Here is a 19,395-nt window from a genome sequence, read left to right on the forward strand (position 1 = left end):
GTAAATCCCGACGTCTCCATTTTCACATCTTAGGCCATGCTGCACAATGTCAACATCACAAACAAAACTTCACTTCATGCACAGGTGAGAATGTCCAATGAGATGAGAAATCACTCAATATAGTTTTAAAACTCGTATGTGTGTATATACACACATAAACACACACAGTGTATATATATATTTGTAGTAAATACATATGAACTTTTACACAATTAAAACCACTCCACACAATATACTGTCACTCACCAGGACAATAAATTTTGTTGCACTGACAGAATCTGCTGCTCAGTTTTAAATTACAATTTTTATAAGTTATGCAAAATTGCTCAGTGGAAGGCCAATCTTTGGCAAGCACAAATCTGCAGAAAACCACCAGTTCCAGTAATGATCCTTCAATATTTGAAGGTACCGCCCCAGTTTCCTTCAAATATCAACTCTGCTTTCATAGAAATGAATTGTTTCTAACAATATGCTACAACCCTGTTAAGCCAAGCAGGATTTTTCTTTTAGTAGATAAGAGTATTTCACATCCTCTCTACACCATGCAATGCAAAAAGTAAAATAATGTTTGTAAGTGATTGTATTCTGATTTGGCCCCATAACTGGTTTAGTTAACAACAACAAAAACCAAACCCAAACCCACAAACAAAACAAACCAACAAATAGACAAACCAACTTTCACGTAAACCTTAAAAATCAAGAGCTCTAATGATTTATGTTTCTAAAGGAAATACCTTTCAGTGATAATTAACTCTGTCTGCAGCTGTTAAGTCCAAACACTGAAAACGTAAGAAACGAGGACGGAAAACTAAAGAAAGAGCAAGAATTACCAACTCGTCCAAACTGAGACACGCACAACTCATAAAAGCCTTTATGTGCTTTTAAAAAATTTGTTCGAATCACCTATGTGATGTCCTTGTTAAATATCAAAGTAGATTAGGTTGAACAAGTCTATTGGAAAAGCACTACCTTAAAAACGCGTAATTCAAAGTCTTATCTAAAAAGTATTTTCAGAGATGAAATTCTGCATCTCTCAATGACATTGCATTATTCACAAAACCTTGCATAACGTTACATTTTGAAACACTGACATTGATCAGCTGTCAAAGAAAACAGATCTTGTTTGCGTAATAGACACTCAAGTAAAATGAAAAGAAAAAAAAAAATCACAGAACTTGGCTATTTCTAAAAAATTGACTCAGAGTAGAAATAAAATGATTTTTAAAAGTGGATTCAGTCAGACCTGTATTTTTTACAGGCAAAAAAGCACTGTGGTTTTTTTGTTGTTTCTTTTTTAAATGAACTCAATTGAGGCTATGTAAGTATTCCTAGTATTAATGATGCATTATGTAGAGCAATGTAACAGCAGGTTAAAGTTTGCACCACCTTATTTTGATACAAACTATGACAGGGTATTTCCAAAAAAGCCCCTTTGACATTAAATAGCCATTATAAAATTTGTAATTAAAAAAAATAATCTTTAAACAGTACCAAAAACTAGGTAAACCAAGCCTTAATCAGTGTAAGAGGACCTCTTCATAAAGGGAATGTAAATCCTCCTTTGGAGTGGTTACAACAATGCACAGAAATGAGACCAGAAATACACACAACAAGTTACAGGTCAACTGATTTACTGGAGTTGTGTAGTAATTTCCAGCATACGGTAATTTGAAATTGTAGTATGGACCCAGAAAAATATTTCCAAAAAAGACAAAATGCTGGGAGGAGACAGGAAAAAGTATGTTTTCCCACACTGAGGATCTGATGCGCTGGAATGGGAAGCCCTGCCTTCAGCTGTTAGCTGCAATGGCAGATGTGCTCAGAACCAAGCACTTGATGTTTAAACGTCCCACCACTGACATCCTGTCTAGATCCATCGTGGCTCACTATGTCTCACAAAGGTCAAAATAAATGGGCCTTTGGGGCAAATTCAACAGAAGTTGTGTGCACAGAGGCCAGCTGATGAAGTCCAGCCTCGCTTCTCTAATGCTCCCCACCAGGTGTAACACACTGCTCTGTTCCGTGCATGCTGCCTGCTATGCTTTTCTGATTACAGGTACGACTTACCCGCACCTCATGTTTGCACAACACTTCAAAAGTGTGAAGCATTAGCAACTCTAGAGTGCAGTTAAACTTGACTGCAATTCCAGGGCTCAAACACTTTATCTTCTGGAAGTACAGATCAGACCCTTCACCTCTCCGGTGTCCTATGCTACATACAGGTTTCTGTGCTCACAACAGCCAGTGTGCACATCAACTAACATAAAAGTAATGCTCTGACATCAGCAGTGAGCCAGGCTTTTCACTGGGGTCCGAGTGTCCTGTAAAAAATCTCAGTTCAACATGTAACTATTAGATTTTTAGTACACATCATGTCACAGAGTTAGTGTTTTCCTTACAAATATATGGCACTAAGTGTAAAACTTCATGACTTATTCCAAACAGTGTACCATACTTCACAGCAAAGCTTTAAAAAGAATCCTCTAATTCCCACTTCTTCTAAATATACAGCTGATGGGAGGCCAGGGTGTCCATGAATGGTCGCACAAGGTTGTCTGTTGAGAAGTAGAAGACCAAGCCAAAGGTGATGGAGATGGGAAGAGCAGGCAGTGCTTTCTTAAAAACAGCCAGTAATAAAAGAGTTAAGCATAAACCCTGCCAGAGAGAAAAGAATAAAAAAGGAGATATAGTGAGAAGCCCGGAAATGTATCTGTCATCAAACTAATGTACAAATACTAAGCTATATATACTGTGCCACAATTGAAGCCTGCCTGAGCTACCAGTGGCATGAGGTACGTTTGCCCACACCTTCAGCTTTCACACAAGCTGGCCAGGTATTTTCTTCAGCAATCTTGAGCACAGCTCTTTGCTGAGAAAGTGGTATAAACACCTAGTGCTGACATACAGCTGACCCCAAGAGGCTAATTTATTTACAGATTATTTTGCATTTTGTTCTATGCCATTATGCACAAAAATACCAATCCAGCAGATAAAACCACTTAAATCCCAGTGAACTGCACAGACACGGAGTTTCACTGGAGGACTAATACACAGCGGCATGTACTTCTAACACCTTCCCAGTTTTCAAGGTCTCTTGGGGTAAAAAAAAGAACAAAGAAACCCCAAAACAAAATATCCGCTGCTGTTCTTTTGACTGTATTGCTTACTATGATAGGTTAATTCTGGTTTTATCTGGATAGTAGGCCAAGATCTGCTTTTTTGAGCATGCGCGAAAGCTTTTGTACATTTTGAGTAGACAATATGGCTAAGTTCATTTAGGCATGGATTCCTTCTCTCATTTGAGCCCTTCTTCCTTCTTCCACGATGGCAGAACTTCAGAGACACTAGGCTCCAAAAAATTTCACAACACCACAAAACAAAGAGAATGGGGCATTTGACCTCACAGACAGCCCAGAGAGGGCATTCCCCCCAGCAAAGGGGCCCTGTGCTGGATCCCAGGATATGGAGCTAGGTGATACTGTGGGTTTCTCTGACCTGGGAGGTAGAAAAGCTACACTCAATCCACCTTATTTGTTAGTTCTCATGCTTTTTGATCCATGATCTTTACAAGTGAAAGTCACCGTCTTTCACTATCCTTGGGATCTAAGTGGGGAAATGGAGGCCTAAGAAGGACATAATAATTCATTTTCTTCTACCTTCTAGAACTCCTGCTGTTGCCCTTCTGGTTAGTTTCCGTGAGGATGGTGGTAGAAACAGCAAGTTCCTAGTAATTATTTTCTACCTAGGTGAAAGCTCAAAAGTGTGTGGTCATTAGACCTGGCAGGACCAAGTCTTTAGCAGTCACAATATGATTGTCATCTGCTTTTAATGATAATTTCCATGGATTTTTAAGTCTCCTTCCTTCCTCTTTTTTCCAGCGTGAACGTAAGAACAAAATAGGTCTTCATCCTCTTATTTAGCCATTCTCGTTAGCAAAAGGAAGTTAACCTTTTCAACTACACTGGCTATCGACATGGAGTTCATAATATTGACTTTTGTGGCTCACAGAAGTCCCCAGTCTTTAACACTGAAGCAAAGACACTAACAGTTCACCTCTAACCATTTTCCCTGTGGCTGTTTCACCCCCACCATCTCCACACTTGGCTCTGCTCCGAGGAATCCTTCCTCTCAGCCCGTATCATTCAGCTTCTCCCAGCGGCTGTTTAAAGCCTGTCTTTATAGGCAGCACTGGGCTGGGAAATCCACTGGTGGTTTCTCCTAAACACCCAGCTTGTTACCTGCAGAGATTTAGCACTGCTCAGCTGCTAGTACTTCCGGCAACACCGCTGTGCTAAAGAGGCTTTAACAGAGCTTTTAAAAGCTTGCTCACTTACTATGAGAATGGCTACAAAGCAGGCCAGTGTCGTATTCCAGTCTCCACTAGCTGTGGCAGCTGCTTTCCCAACAAGCACACTGTAAAATATGAAGTCTCCGAGGCCCAGCTTCACACCCCCTGAGAGAAGTGGAAAACGAAAACAAGTGTTACTTCTGCTTTTCTTGTTTTGCTTCCTCCTGAACAAATTCTTGTCCCCTGGGGAGCAGGTGAAGGTTCCTGCTTAAATTGTCTGCATAGCCAAGAGATGTCACTGGAACCACAATCCCAGAACAGATACTGCAGCAGTAAGTAGTAATACAGAGTTAGACTCAGATCTTTGTTGCTTAACAAGTCGCAGCTCTTCAAGTTAACTGCAGTTAGGCCAAACAGGGTAACAGGGTGTTAACCACAATGAGTAAAAACATCAGGCACCAACTGACTACACTGAAAATGAGGTATGAAGCTTCCCTTACTTTCCTCCTCCTCAAGCTCCTCGAAAGAAGTGATGGGGCGGGTTGGACCAGGACTCCTTGTCTCAGGCATCTGAGAGTCTCCATGCAAAGGGCTCCTGTGGTTCTCTCCCCCATCCTCAGCTTGGTTCCACAAAAATAGGCCAAGAAGAACAGACCAAAAAAAAGAAACACAAGAGGTAGCTATGTTTATAACTTGTTTTAATGCATGAAATCCACACTTCTATGAAGCTTCTCTGGAATGGGTACGCTCTTTGTTTCTTTCTTTCTTTCTTTCATCAGGACTAGTTCAAGCAGGGACATTTAGTGGCTTTGAGAAAAACACATGCGTTATTATTTGAAACAGTCAGAAGAGTACGTGTTCACAGCTTCTGTGGCAGCCACCCAGTAGTTCAATGGCTTTAACAACCGAGTACATACGCAGAATTAAGCATGGCTCTGCACAGGCTAGAATGACAAGTAAAACCAAGTAAACTTAATACGCACTTCTACATTGTTATATCTTTGTGGTGGAGGTGCTCAGGTATTCCTTAACTGGTAGTATGACAAAAATGGATGACTAAGAGGACTGCCATTTATGAGAAAAGTTCTGCCCTGAATCACATTGACATTGGGGCTGGGTGCTCACATGTAGTAAGTGGACACGTTTTGTTGTTCACAGATTTAGGGGGGTTTTTTTGTACTTTTAAACACATCTAACAGAGCCCTTGGTAGTGCTTTTGGAAGCAGCCAGTGTGTGATACAGTACTTTATCTGACAGTTCCTGTTTTTCAGAAGCGCTTATACAAACTTTCCAGTCCCCGTCAGTCTAACGGGATGCTGCCGCTGCAGATGCAAGGAGACTGTGATCTGGGGAACACAAAGCTTCCACAGTGGCATTCTGTATGCCTCAGCATGTAGCTTGCTCCTGCTTTGTGCCCAGTTTCAAAGCAGGATTGCGTCTCTGCAGTTTGTTAGTATGTCAGATGCTTTATCCTGAAATAAGCAGCATGTTCGATTATCAAGCCTTAGCATGCATTTATTGCTTTAACATAAACAGGTACTGTCATCTCTGAAGCGCAACAGGACCAGATGGGAAATCCTCCCAACACCACAAGTCAGATTTCATTCAATCACCTTCAGAACTGCAGTTTCACTTGCATTTCAAGAAGATAAAAGCAAAGGCACAAAAATTACCACAGGACCAGTTAGAACGTAAACTCGTAACACATCGGCTACTGTTGGGTAACTGCCCAAACATAAGCCTTTACCCAAGGGTAAATGTAAAGATGTTAATTTTCTTTGGCAGGGTAAGCCATACTGCACTTACAGCTAGCTAAAAGCATGTCTGTTCTCTGGCAGTGGCCTGAACGCAATACACTGCAACGCACTTAAGTTCACCAGCTCATCGGCAATGTATTTATGAGCCTATGTTGTAATTTACCATCCCCAGCTAGTAAAAATGTAGCCCCCCACTAGCCCACTTTCAGCTTTGTCTTCAGTACTTCTGAAGATGCACGTTGGACAACACTTTTGTTTGCTTGGTTTGTTTGTTTTTTAAATAAAGGCAGCCTGAATACTGGAGCTTCCTACATTGTCTGGTCATCTGTGCTGCCAGTCCTAAGAGCAGGTTTCAGTACATCACCAAGTTCTGTAACTAACGTAACAACGCTGAATAAAAAGGCATCCATCAGGATTCAGAGGCTTACATTTTCTTGCAGCCTCAAACATACACGTTATTTCCATGGGACAGTGCTCTGTATAGAAGAGTGACATGCAAGCAAACCTGAATCCCACGTCTGCTGACTTGCTCCTCTTGCTGCTGTGTCTGGCTTGGCCATTCCAACTGTCCACATCATAGCAGCTAGAAAAAAAGAGAGAAAGTAATCAGCTCCATAAAACATCAGTCACTACAGCTCAGAGGAACTAAATATTTAGCTGTCCCTAAAAATACAAGCCCTTGCCCCTGCAAAATGTTTTTAAAACAGTCACTCTAAGTTGGTTTCCCTAGGCACTTGGACGACAAGGTGGAAGAAAATTAAGGCAGTGCATCCATTCAGTTTTTAAGAAAGTCCCAGAGCACAAATAGCTAAGAGTCAGTATAGTCTTCTCTGTAAGCTAAAGAAAGTAAAAATCCAGAACTAGGGGTCCTCATCTCCTTTGGTTTTTTCCTGGCTTATGACTCTTCTCTTCAAAGAAAACAATTGCCCAGGAAATGATGGTAGCACAGAAGGTAACCAGAGGTTAAGATACACTGCTTACTCCTCATGTTCTGCTAAAGGTAAAGCACACAAGCAAGGAATAAGCAGGAGTTGTCAGAGTGCCAGTTTTCTCTCTGCCTGTTTGTTTTGGTTCTTTCCTGACAAAATATTGGCTGTTTCTGTTTTGGTTCCAGGAAAAACTGAAAGATGTTTGGGGATTTACTCTTGAGATGGATCCCTAAATTAAAAAGGAATACAAACCATTCTGAAATCAGTGGAAGAGAACTCAAATCAGCTGTTTATTTGAGCATGCATCAGTCTTCCTGTTTTTATAGAAGCTAAACTACAAAAAATAAGCCAAGGCAAACACAGTGCCTGCTTTTCCACTACAAGCTCAGCAAAGGTGATGTTTTTGCATCTAGAGGGAGCCACAGAATGTGGTCTTGAAACGGAGACACCAACGTTCTGCCCAAGAACTTTTTGTTCAGTATTTATTTGTTGAATTGCATTCCCCTTTAGAGAAACTAATTTGTTAACTAAAACACGTAAGAGACTTCATCTAGATTGTCTCAAGTCAGTGTAACAGAATCTCCAGTAAAAGGGAGGTCAGCTGAAGCCAACAGAAGCTCTGCTTGGAACATATAAAACCATTCATATAACATTAAATGCTTGGGGAAAAAAAAAAAAAAAAACCACCAGAAAGATCAATCAGGTTGGAGGCATCCTCAGTTCAGCATGCAACATTTGGAAATACCCATTCATCTTAGAAGCAATGTAATGAAAAAGTCACTGAGGTCCAGGAAGCACGCGAGTCCAGGTCCCGTGAGTGTGAAGTCACCCGCCTTCCAACTCTCTTAATCTTAAGCACATATATACCTTTGTGGATAAGGGCACCAGACACCATCATAGTTAAGCAGCCCAAGAAAGCCAGAGAAGAGACGACTGATTTTGTTTGCAGCACAACACTTGAATACAGCCCTTTACAAAGCAAGCAGCCGCACAACGAACAATAAAGCAAATACATTTTAAGTATTGCCATCTACAATGCACAGAGCAAGAGCAGGCTACAGAAAGAATGAAACCTCATCACACCTTTAAAGTGTGTCTATAAAGCATATGCACAAGGAGTCAGTGTATTGAGTGAGCATCATCTAATGATGCTTTTTTTTTTTCCATCATCTAATGATGAACTTTGCAAACACTACTACCCATCTAACACTGGTTTTTGTATGCAGAACAAAAGGGCACATTCTACACTGTAGTCATGAAAAGATAAGTCTACCTTTGAACATTTCAGCTTCACAAGGCAAACATGGTCTCCCTTTGGCTAATTAGAGTTAGCACCATCGTAACTGATAAACAAGGCCTTCTACAAATGGTCTGTTCCAGAACATAAATGCACACCAGTTTTAGGGCAAGGAAGTAACTGAAATAGCGCTCTGGTTTGACACAGAAACAGGTTGCGAGATTAATCTGGCTAAAAACATTAACATTCTAATCTTACTCACAGGAATATATTAATGCAGGAAAAATGGGCTCATTTCTCTCCTGTGCGGTTTCTACCAGCATTCTCAGTGGCCCCTTGGGACAGAGAACAGCCATCAGATCTGCAAAGAGAAAAGGGCCAGACAATCTCATCTCAGACTATTGTGCATATTTTACATTCTTTATCTTTAAAAAACTATTCTATCCTCAAAATTATATCTATCAGTATTGACTGGATGATTTCCTGAATGGCAGTTTCTGCCACTTTGCATAACTATCTGTTCTAGTCCCTGAAGATGTTGTTCACTTAAAACACCATCCCCGCACCTTAATGTAATAATAAGAGTTTTCATTGTGCTTATCCTATAAAAAGCCTCTTGAGACTACCACATTATTTCTTTGAAAGTAGACGACAGCATTATGTCGAGGTGTTAAATTTAATTAGAGGAGGACTGGGGATACTTTGTTCACATTCCACAATCCTTTGCTATGTACACTGACTGTGTTTTGCATGAATGAAGGCCTTTGGTCCAGTTCCTCTTCACCTACCCTCTCTCCCCTGTCAGAGCTCGTCACCAATCTGAATGTTACCTCCCAGCTACCTCTTGTTCTGCAGGTTCTCTTGAAACTTTTCACTCATACCAAAATCCATGATCTCTTGATAACCGTAAGCAAAATGCGCAGGACTGTCAGGTTGCTACTGATAAAAATCCAGCCACCCCTACCATGCAGTTACATGTGGTTCAGTACTTCCCTGACTTGGTGTTCCACTCTGAAAGACATGGTAGGAGTACAGTACCTACGTGAACCAGTTAGCAAAAGACATGCCAGGGAGTCAACTTAATTACCCATCTGTCTTTTTCTAAAGCTGTCAGCACCATAAAATTGGCTTTTGAATGATACACACAGTCCTGAGATTGCCTCAGAGTAACCTCTCCATGAGCCACACCTTGAGAGTCACAACTCAGACTTACCATAGATGGAGATTGCACCTAGAATCACCCATGCTGACCACTCAGGTAGATATTTAATGAAAACCAGTGCCATTAGAGCACTGATCATAATGAGATATGCTTGCTGCAGCTGCAAGGGACCTTTCCAGTGTATGCAAATCATTCCAACAGCTCCAAAATTCCAGATGACTAAGAACAGAGTGGGGTAATCCATGGCCACGTTGTATGTCTTCAATACTTCACTGGAATACAACAAGAAAATTTAGCTGAGCAATCAAAGCCACTGACGCACAAAGCATCCTACTAGCTGTAGTTAAACAAGCCTCCTACTGCACCAGGAGGAAGCAGGACAGAAGCAGCTCTCGTCACGAAAGGGGAACCTGCCTCACAGCCAATTGCTGCTCTTAGCTCTCTGTTCCTCCTGCGGGAGACAGACGTGCTGTGTGCGCAGACAAGCGCCACAGTGCCTTAGTCCTGAGGTCAACAGTAATTCCAAGGGTTTGCGCAGGCAGGATTTCAAGTCTTAACTGAACATAGGCCTGCAGCTACATGACCATCTGGAACAAAGAAGTCATGTAAGAGTCATCCCACCAGATGCATGATGTTCACAGTTAGAGATGAAAAGTTTCAAAAAGTGCCACTAACAAGTTAAAAGCTTGGTTCTACCTGAGCTGGGAGCTAAAGGAATGAGCTTGAAACAATGTCATCTGAGAAAGAGACAAAACAAATCAGAGAACTAACTCAGTACATAAGTTCCTTTCCACTTGCTTCTTGATTTATAGTCTAGGGCCTCTGTACCAGAAGGTTCAGCCTGTTCATTTCATGCTCACAGTATCATTTCCCAGTGATTTTTGTAGAGTAGGCACTGAAAAAAATCAGGCACTGCCTAGTAAAGACTTCATTTTCCATTTTTCTTAAAAAAAAGCAAGCTATCTCATTCTAACAATTTTTAAACATTCCTTCCCTTGTTCAAGTTAGGGATTTTCTGCAAGGAGGTGAAGAAGTCCTGAACCGACAGGGTACCTGCACCATTCCCACTTACCCGAGATATATGTAGGTAAAGAGGAAGAGCAGCATCAAAGAGGACAGGATCAGCCAGCCATGGATGAACTATCAAAGGCAAGAAGAGACAGTGACTGAATGGGCTGTTACCCTTCACACAGGTCGCGGTGCTGCATGCAGTATACTGACAGAGCTTCCTATTGTCCAACAGCCTCCTTCAGCACCCCTCCTCCAGTTTCTGAAGGCCCTGCCTTCCCCACTGCTGATGAGGGAGGAAGGACAGCCAGTTGCTCCCAGTTCTCCCAAACTCTTTCATTTTATATTCTATCCCGTGGTGGTTTATTTTGTGTGTTTGTTGTTTTGTTTGGGTTTTTTAAGTCTCTTTCCCACCCGTTTCCATAGGTATCCATACTGGCTCCTAGCTTAGACAGGTAAGCACATTTTCTCTGCTCAGTAGGGAGAAGGAGGGGTTTGCCCAAGGCTGCACAATAAATCCATCTCAGGGCCAAGTTTAAAAAGCAGCAATGGCCAGTGCTCAAGTGCTGGGCTGGTACCACATATGACAACTCCACAAAATCTGAATGTGTCTTTCCCCCCAAGCCCTGTCCCCTTCCACCAGAGCTTCTGCAGGCAGGAAGAATACCAAGCAGTTCCTGCAAAGCTTGTCTGAAACGTGTTAAAAGAAGGCATTCACAGTAAATGGTACAAGTTAGTCCATAAGTACAAACTGCAAAACTTTACGATCAGATGGAGAAGACTCAGACCTGACTAACACAAAGTATCAGGCCTCATTTTTAAGAGCCTACCATTAGGGACAAAATAAAAGCAAAGTATATTCAGGGGCACAGCTCTACCACCGCTGACAAAGGCTTCTGTACAATATGATTCTTGCTACGACTAAGATGTGGACTAGTCAGTGCCTGTACTTCTCACTGACACGCAAGCCCCACTTGAACTCAGATTCACAGCATATAGCTGGAAAACGCCCTGGCATGAATGCTGTACCTTGTAGCAGCGATATTTATAGAGCAGAACTAGGAACACGGTCATTACAACGATGACGCTGATCATTATGATGGTGTTCAACACTGAGTTCAAGAGACGCTGGCCCACAGAAGGGGTATCCTCACTGAAAGGGGTGTAGATCCTGCAGTATAAAGCAAAAGCCATATAAAGTACATATATTCTCTTCTAACTAACTGCCCCAAGATAAAACCAGACCTCTCTGTGTGTGGGAAAGAAAGGGAGGTATGACTGCCAAGCACAGCAAACATGAGATGTAGCTTCTGAAGGGCTTGGGCTCCAGTTAATTATCAGCTAAAGATTAGGGGTCTCTATCAAAAGCACATTCCTACAGAGAAGGTGTGGCTGGCACAGCTCTAAGCAAAGAGACCTAGAGTACAAATTACTTCATTTAAGTTTAGTAACTTCTCTCCAAGCCACAAATTTTTATTGCATATTCTAGACCGTCTCCATGATAACTGTAAGGATACATCCCACGTGCTGTCCTGAAAGGGGGGGGACCTTTTCTTTCCAAGACTCTTTTATCCCTTCTCACCACCCCACACCCCCACACACCATTTTGTTTCCTTTGGTTCAGTTCAAAGGACCACAGCCCCTGTTTCTCCACCCACCGCGTGAAGCACAGTTAAAGTCCCAGGAGGGCTCTCAAGCACAGTCAGCAAGAGCTGGATGGAAATATGTATCCACACCATGAGTCTTTAGGAACCAGAAATGTTGTCAGGAAATGAGACACTCATCCAAATGAACATGCCATTCCCTCATTGCTGCCAGCCAGTGAGTGAACAGACTAGGAGCTCAGCCTGGGCCTTTTATCCTGCTGTGTGAAGCAACTTCATTATTACGCTGCTCACAGGCTTCGCTTAAGGTGCCCTAATGACAGTGCTAACGAATCAGTATAACGCAGGGATGGAAAGACTTCCACAGATGAATGTAGCATACATTAGTAAGATCTCTGTATGTTTACAGAGCTACCTTTAGCTGTATAAAGGTTCTCCCAACCTGCCAAGGAAGCACTCTGTGTACACAGACACACGTGCGTGGGACGTATGTGTAAAGCTAGGGATCCCATGTACTCAGAGGCTGTTTTGAAGACCCCACTTACAGCTGCCCGTTTTTCTCCGTATAGAAGCGCACTGACTTTATGGTGGCGACGACAACAATCATACAAAGGGTGACAGGCACAAAGAGCATGATTACATGCTTTGCTCCATATTTCAGAGTCAGTTCCTCCTCTTCATTTTCCAAGGCGCTTTCTCTCACTGGAACACCCGAGTCAGACATATCCCCATCGGCAATATTGTTAGGGCTACGGCTGCTACCTGTTCGCCTCTTCTGAAAAGAAACATTAGCAAATATGTAAGACCTTATTTTCTTTGTGTTCAAAGCTTCATTCCATCATATTTCAACTACAATAGGAAGGTACCAATTGAACAATACAATTAGAAATTCCATTACAAACAGGCTGCAATGGAGTTTTTTAAGCAAAACCATGAATATCTAAGGGCCTCTTCAAGTCCAAATATATAGATGGACCCATGCGCATGAAGGGCAAGGTACACAGAACTGAAAGAAGAAATGTCATCTGAGGTGGCATAGCCTGATCAGTTCCTCCTCCTACAGCAATGCTGTGCTTGCTTTTTCCCACTGCTTTGCTGGCAGCAGGACTTGCTGCATTTGACCAGAGCAGCAAAGGGTTTCTGGCAAAACAAGAAGGCTGAAAAGGATATCCTGCAAGAGTCATATGTGCATCACGTCCTGATAAAAGCCTGTATCTTTACCGAAAGGAAGCAAAAGGGAGGCGTATATGTGGGGATAAAAAGGGGGGGAAAGTCACAGCGGAGGAAATAGGAACGGGCACTGCTGCTACTGGCTGAGAGAGTGACAGCAGAGAAACTGGCCAAAGCCAGTCCTAGAAGCCAGTCTTAAGAGGGATGGAGGGGTAGCAGGACTACATCTATCGTCATACCCCATTTCTTCGCTCCCCGGGAAGGACGCATACCTACCCTATGTGCCTGCGCTTCCCCTGCTTCTGCGGTTTGCAGGCCATCCTGGTAGGAGGGTACTGGAGGGCTCTCCGCAGACATCAGAGATGTTCTCTCATTGCAGGGCTCTTCCTCGCTGTCCGAGTTATTCATGAATGTGATCATCGTCGCTTTCCCAGGGAGCACTCAGGAGGAGCGCAGCCAAGCACTACTCAAGGCTGAGGGGACAAGCAGAAACAGTGAACGCTGCAGTGCAAACAACTGGAAGTCTGAAGAGGAGACACAATTTCAGCAGGGAGGCTGCAGCACACTATGTTACTCCATCTCCTCCTAACAGCTGATTTAGCCTGTTATCACCCCAGGCATGACAATCCGTTCAGTTAAAGTCACAGTGACTTTTGCGGTAAGAGAGAGCAGCTAAACGCAGCCCTGAAGCAATATAATACTTTTTCTTTGCCACAGCTTTCACAGTTGCTGCCTCTACTTCCCCTCTCCCATTAGTACACCCTGACTTTCACAAAGGAGGTTTCTCAGTGCTCAGTGGTTGTTTTGCATGGGCCAAACAAAGCTTCACTTCAAACGCTGGCTGCCTGCTAGAAAGCAAAGAGAGCTCAGCTCCTACACAACACTTCCGCAAGCATCGGCAGGTAGCAGAAGTTTCTTAGTAACCCAGAGCCTCAGCTTTACATAAGTCACTAACCAGGAGTTACATGCTGTCTTCCCTGTTATGACTGTTTATTAACCAGATGGATTTCATACGCAGTTCTCCTCTTTGCCCATGGACAAGGAGAGGTTTGTGTAGAAAGGAAAAAAACCTGTCTCCTTAGGTGAGCCACCTTTACCCCCCACACACCTTATGTTGCCTTGTGATTAAAAGCAAAACTACTTGGACGGGCAACAACTTGGAGTATAAGAGCAGGGGCTAGAAGTGTTTGGCCTCTTTCCACCTATTGCTGTGCAGAAAAAAAAGCAAAGCAGTGGCACAGTGCAGAGAGGAAGGGAACGCTCTTCTTTCCAGACACCAGAGAGAAAAGGTGTACTGCCTTGGATACTGCAAAAAAGCCTTAAAGCCAGTATTTCAGAAAGGTCTAAAGGCAGGTGGTAGGAAAATTCCTTTTAGCCTTTACCAAGTCAGCTTAACAAAGTAACCAAAGTAAATAAGGATAATTCAGTCACCTTCTGATTCTCAGCCATCTGTCCCTAAGCAAAACCAGACCTCTAATGCATTGTAAAGCCGTAGTATCTACAAGAACACCTCCTCCTCTGCAGTATTCTACCCAAGTATCTTGCGACAAAAAGCCTGTGTGTTTCCAACTCAGAAGAGGAAGCTGAAGAAGCCATGTGACTTGGACACAGTCACTTAAATCTGAATCACACATTCGCCGTCCAACCAATACACTATGCTGTCTATCAGCCAGCTTGAGAGGTCAGAGTGGATACTTTGAAGATCTGTGAGATATTCTTGCTTTTCACTAAAGAAACTGAAATTCACTTTGGAGGAAGAAAAGAGGGAGGAGTGGGAGATTCCCCTTTCTTTCACAACCTCCTTAACACATCTGGCACCTTCAAGAAATTTCAGAATGTCAACTCAGTCTGCCCAAGTGAATCATTTTTCAGACATATGCTCCTCCCCTGCCTTCTCTTCATGCCTTTTCATATCATTTTGTTCCTTTTTTAGTGATAGAAGTGGTACAGTTACAGGAAACAAAGGGGTATCCCTCGAGCCAGGCCAGTAATACTGTGTTCTTACCGAGTGAGGTGCCTAACACCTGCATTTTTGTGCTTATTCCTCACAGAGCCCAAAATCTCTGTTCCGGGTGTTTAACAGGCTCTTCTGACTGAATACGTGGGGCCTCATAATTTAGAGGTGAGAGCCTAGATTCTGGTTCAGTTATAGGATTTAGGCCTTCTATAAAGAAGCCAGGTACATTAAGTCATTCAATCATGACATACTTCTGGATCTGTGAACAGGTTAAGTTATGCATGCCATGGGATCTGTGACCCACAGAATTTAAATAACTCTCAAAACCTTCTGCCCATGGGCAGAAATAAAGATCTCAGTGAAGAAATAAAGATCTGCTCTCTGATAGTTTGGGACTAATATTAGGTTTAGCAACCCAATGAAAATATTAAAGAACTTTTTCTCCCAGTATTGAAGAAACTGCAATGCAATTTTTGCTATATGAACAGAGCAATTCCACAGAGGATTTAGAAGGGACAGCCAATTAGCCTACTTTTAACACCCTAGTTGTGCCCTAGGAGGAGTTAAAACAATAGCAAAAACACAGTACCAATTACTAACCTCCCAGATTACATGGAAAAAGAATCTTATGTTGTAATACAGCTGCTTTTAAGATGGACGTTTTCTGTTATTCTCCCTCAACAAGGACATGGATAAATGCAAAGATGCAACAATACTTGCGGTCAGCAGGCAGACTCAGACCTGAACACAGCTTTACTGTCCCTTATTTACAAGGCTTTGGTTTCAGGGAGGGCTGACACAAACAGACCCCAATGTATCCATGATTTTACAGGAGCTCTTGTGACAGCCAGCCCTCAGCAAATCCTCAAATGCTGTACTCACAGCTGCCTTAAACTCACCTAAATACGTGGTCCTGACAAAGGGGTTGTCCCACCACCCTTAGTCTTGCTGGTGGCAAGACCAGGTGCTCATCAGCTGTCTAGCTCTTCTGAAAAGACAAGAAGCACTTGTTTTCCTTTGCTTTCACAGAACCAGGTTCCAGCAGGACCAGCTCCCCGGGGCGAGCAGCCCCAGTGCCCACAGGAGGAAAAGGGAGCCGTGGGGCATCTCCCTTCCAGTAGGGTTGAGCCTTACGGTGGCAAGCCCTCTGCTCACTCCCAGACAACCAGCCCACCCTCACCTCTGGTCTGCAACACCTATGGCAGCGTGGCTCTTAGCCAAGCTGGGGTCTTTGATGTACAGTTTGCAGAGGCAGGAACACTGGCCCTCCCCCTCTGCCCCACCACAAACCCAGCAGGGATTTTGTCTAATGCCACTATTTATTCGTCAGAACTGCACTTTGAACTGGCACTAAGGCTGTGCTGACTGCCAGAGAGAGCTTTGGTTTAAGAAGTCTGTCCTTCAGGGGAGGAAGGACAAGCCTGGTAACTCTCACACACACCTACCCAGCACGACAGCACCCTTTGGGCTGAGCAGAGCGAAAGAAGAGAAGGCTTCTGCCCTGGGGGCCTGCTTGCCAAACAGGGAGCCACAGAGCACCAGGCATCCAAGAAAGGGTTGTTATAAAGCCACACTGTTTTCTGATTATCATTTCACCAGTTAAACTAAGGGAAGAGGCCTTGCAGAGACGATTTCTACCTCCCAAGGACACTGGGTACCCCATAATGGAAAGCACAGGAACCTTCTTTCCTACTCATCTGCATGACACGAAATATATTGGTGCATACTGTTTTCCTAGGCTGGGCTGAAAAGGGGGAAGGACAGTTTGGGAAAGGAAAGCATGGAGGAATGAGACAAGCACGCTTCCTTCCTGGCTACAGCGGGAGGAGGAGCTTTTGGGGCAGGGTGGAAGTGCAAGCTGTATCTATATTCACAGAAAGCTACAGAGCATCGTACAGTACAGTACAGAGCAGATACAGTAAACAAAGGAGATGAACAACACGTGCCAGACCATCATCAAACTGAGCCAGTAGGTTGCAGGGTATCAGGCAAGGTTTTCCTCTGTGGGTGGATTCAAACCACCAGGTCCCATTCAAAAATCATACGATGTTTAAGAGCCAAAAGACCAAACTCTCAAAACTGCATGGCAGAAATGAAAGGGGACAAAAAACTAGGTCAGTAGTAAGTACTTCTTATAACGGAGCAGCTGAGGTGGGAATACGACTTCTGCTTTATAGCAGTCTTGTGAAGCCTGCTGGAGAGCAGGAGTCACCATTTCTCTCCTTCCAGATGTCCTTTGTGCAAGGGACCTCTTTCCTCAACTGCAATAAGCCAGCTTTATGGATTTTGATGAAACTGGGGCAATTCACAGTAACATTAGGATCTAGCCTTGGTTTGCCTTTTAACTCATCCAGCAAGATCACCGTGCTGCAAACAAACCTAAATAAATTGCTTTGCACTTCACCCATCACAAATAATATCAGCACAACATACAGCACAGAACAGCTGCTATAGGCTGGCAAAATACTTAATAATCCACTTGAGAGTTAAAATTCCTGCTCAGACGTATTGTTGTCTTTGACGGCAGTTAGATGAAGAGAATTAGTTTTCCTTTGCTATATTTAGATGAAGGGAAAGCTTTAGGCTGATGCTGACAGCCTGATCTCCTAAGTTCCAGCTGTAGTAATCACTGCTGCTGGTAAATACGAAGAAGAGGAAAATAAACTTTGAAGAAATCCTAAGTGGTAGGGAACAAAATTAGGAGGAAAGACTTCCAGGTTCTTGCCAATAAAGCCAAAACATGCATGCTGCTAAAAAGACAGGGAAGTTGGGACACACCATCTCAGTGCTCAAAAGAGAACTCGCAGATGCCATTTGCTTTCAGCCCCAGAATGCAAAAATAACAAAACATGAGATACTATGGGAAGTTGTAGGGATTTGTAGCCCTCTTTCTCCTTTTTTAGGGCACACAACATAGCTGAACTTGCACTACTTTCCCTTGCCCCACAAGAAAGGCACTGCACAGCCCCAGGGGGTTATTTTGCTGACAGAGCTGAAATCAGACCCTCCCCAAGGGGGTCACAAGGACTATCTCACCAGCATTAAGCCCAAATACACTAACAGCCAACTTCTCATCACAAAATAAAGGCACCACAGCCCTGCAGAATTACTTATGCCGCTAAAAACCTCAAAGCTTGGGTCAAACTTCACAGGCAGGAGCAGCTACTCGTGTCGACCCCGACACTCCTGGGACACCTGGGCCAGCGGGTGCTGGGGGTGACACAGCGGGGACATGCAAGGACATTGGGGACAGGTTCCTGTTTCCTGCCCAAGCGCCGGGCAGGCACAGTGCACGCACCGGGGCTGTCCTGGCCCTAGAAGTGATGGCCGGCCCGGCCACGTCCACGCGGCTGGCAAAGAGAGAGAGACAGCAGGAACTTTTAAAAAATGACAAAAAAGACAAAAAAAGCCCTGTGAGGCAGAGACTCCCCAGGAGGCTAGCAGGAGACCTTGCACCCATGCAGGCGTTTTCCCCAGCTGCCCTTTCTAATGCTTGGAAAATCTGGTTTCCTTTGAATTTCCGTCAGCGCTTCCAAATGAAATCCTGGGCTGCAGGCAGGAACGCCGCCGCCCAGGAGAAATACAGACACCCATATACACGTATACGATTTTACACATACACACATATTAAAAAAATGTTTTATATATACAAGCATACATAATATGCACATATATAAAAATATACGTATACACACACACATACACATATATATAACTTTCACCGGAACGAGCCCAGGCTGCCGGACCTCCTCAGCCTCTGTGCCGGGCACCGGCGTGGAGCGCAGCGGCCTCGCACGGCTCCGGCAGCGCGGCAAGCCCCAGTCCCCAGGCAAACGCCGGCCGCCGGCCAGGCCCCGTCCCTCTCCGTCAGGAGGACAGCCAGAGCCCGCCCCGGCCCGCCGGTAACCGAGCCCTTGCCCGATCCCGGCCCGCCCGTGACCCGGCCCGAGGCGCCGCTGTTTACCTGCTCCCAGCACAGACCCGGCTCCTCTCCGCTCCCATTGGCTCCGGCGCCCTCCCTCCCCAACGCTGGCCGAGGGAGAAGAGCGCGCCCGCCGATTCGCCGCAGTGGCTGTCGCTCGGCAGGTATCCCCGCCTACCAGTCACTCTGCTCCAATAGAAGAGAAGGGTGGGAAGAGGAGCGGCCAATAGGAAGGCGGCTCTTCCCTCCCTCTTCCCCCGGCCCGTGAGGCGGCCTGTGAGGCGGTGGCTGCGCCGCCATAGTGGGGCCGCCGCCGGGTGACGGGAGGCCGGCGCTGGCCCGGGGGTAGGCGGGGCTGCCG

General features: G+C 44.3%; 1 protein-coding gene across 3 annotated transcripts; it reads right to left on the reverse strand.

Moving 5' to 3' along the window:
- Positions 1-120: 120 nt before the first annotated feature.
- On the reverse strand, positions 121-19,212 carry PSEN2 (presenilin 2). 3 transcript variants are annotated; one of them, XM_054194358.1, is made up of 11 exons: positions 19,077-19,212; positions 13,432-13,628; positions 12,531-12,760; positions 11,411-11,552; positions 10,446-10,513; positions 9,425-9,645; positions 8,474-8,572; positions 6,551-6,628; positions 4,789-4,908; positions 4,335-4,453; positions 121-2,655 (listed from the first exon to the last, which is right to left on the reverse strand). In XM_054194358.1, exons 2-11 carry the CDS (start codon positions 13,573-13,575, stop codon positions 2,500-2,502), a joined length of 1,377 nt encoding a protein of 458 aa, XP_054050333.1. In that variant the 5' UTR covers positions 13,576-13,628; positions 19,077-19,212; the 3' UTR covers positions 121-2,499. The 3 variants fall into 3 exon arrangements, with proteins under 3 accessions (XP_054050333.1, XP_054050335.1, XP_054050334.1); XM_054194360.1 differs by lacking the exon at positions 19,077-19,212 and adding an exon at positions 18,818-19,006; XM_054194359.1 differs by lacking the exon at positions 19,077-19,212 and adding an exon at positions 16,012-16,100.
- Between the last annotated feature and the right edge of the window lie 183 nt (positions 19,213-19,395).

This window comes from Rissa tridactyla, chromosome 3, assembly GCF_028500815.1.
Source record: "Rissa tridactyla isolate bRisTri1 chromosome 3, bRisTri1.patW.cur.20221130, whole genome shotgun sequence".
Taxonomy (NCBI): Eukaryota; Metazoa; Chordata; class Aves; order Charadriiformes; family Laridae; genus Rissa; species Rissa tridactyla.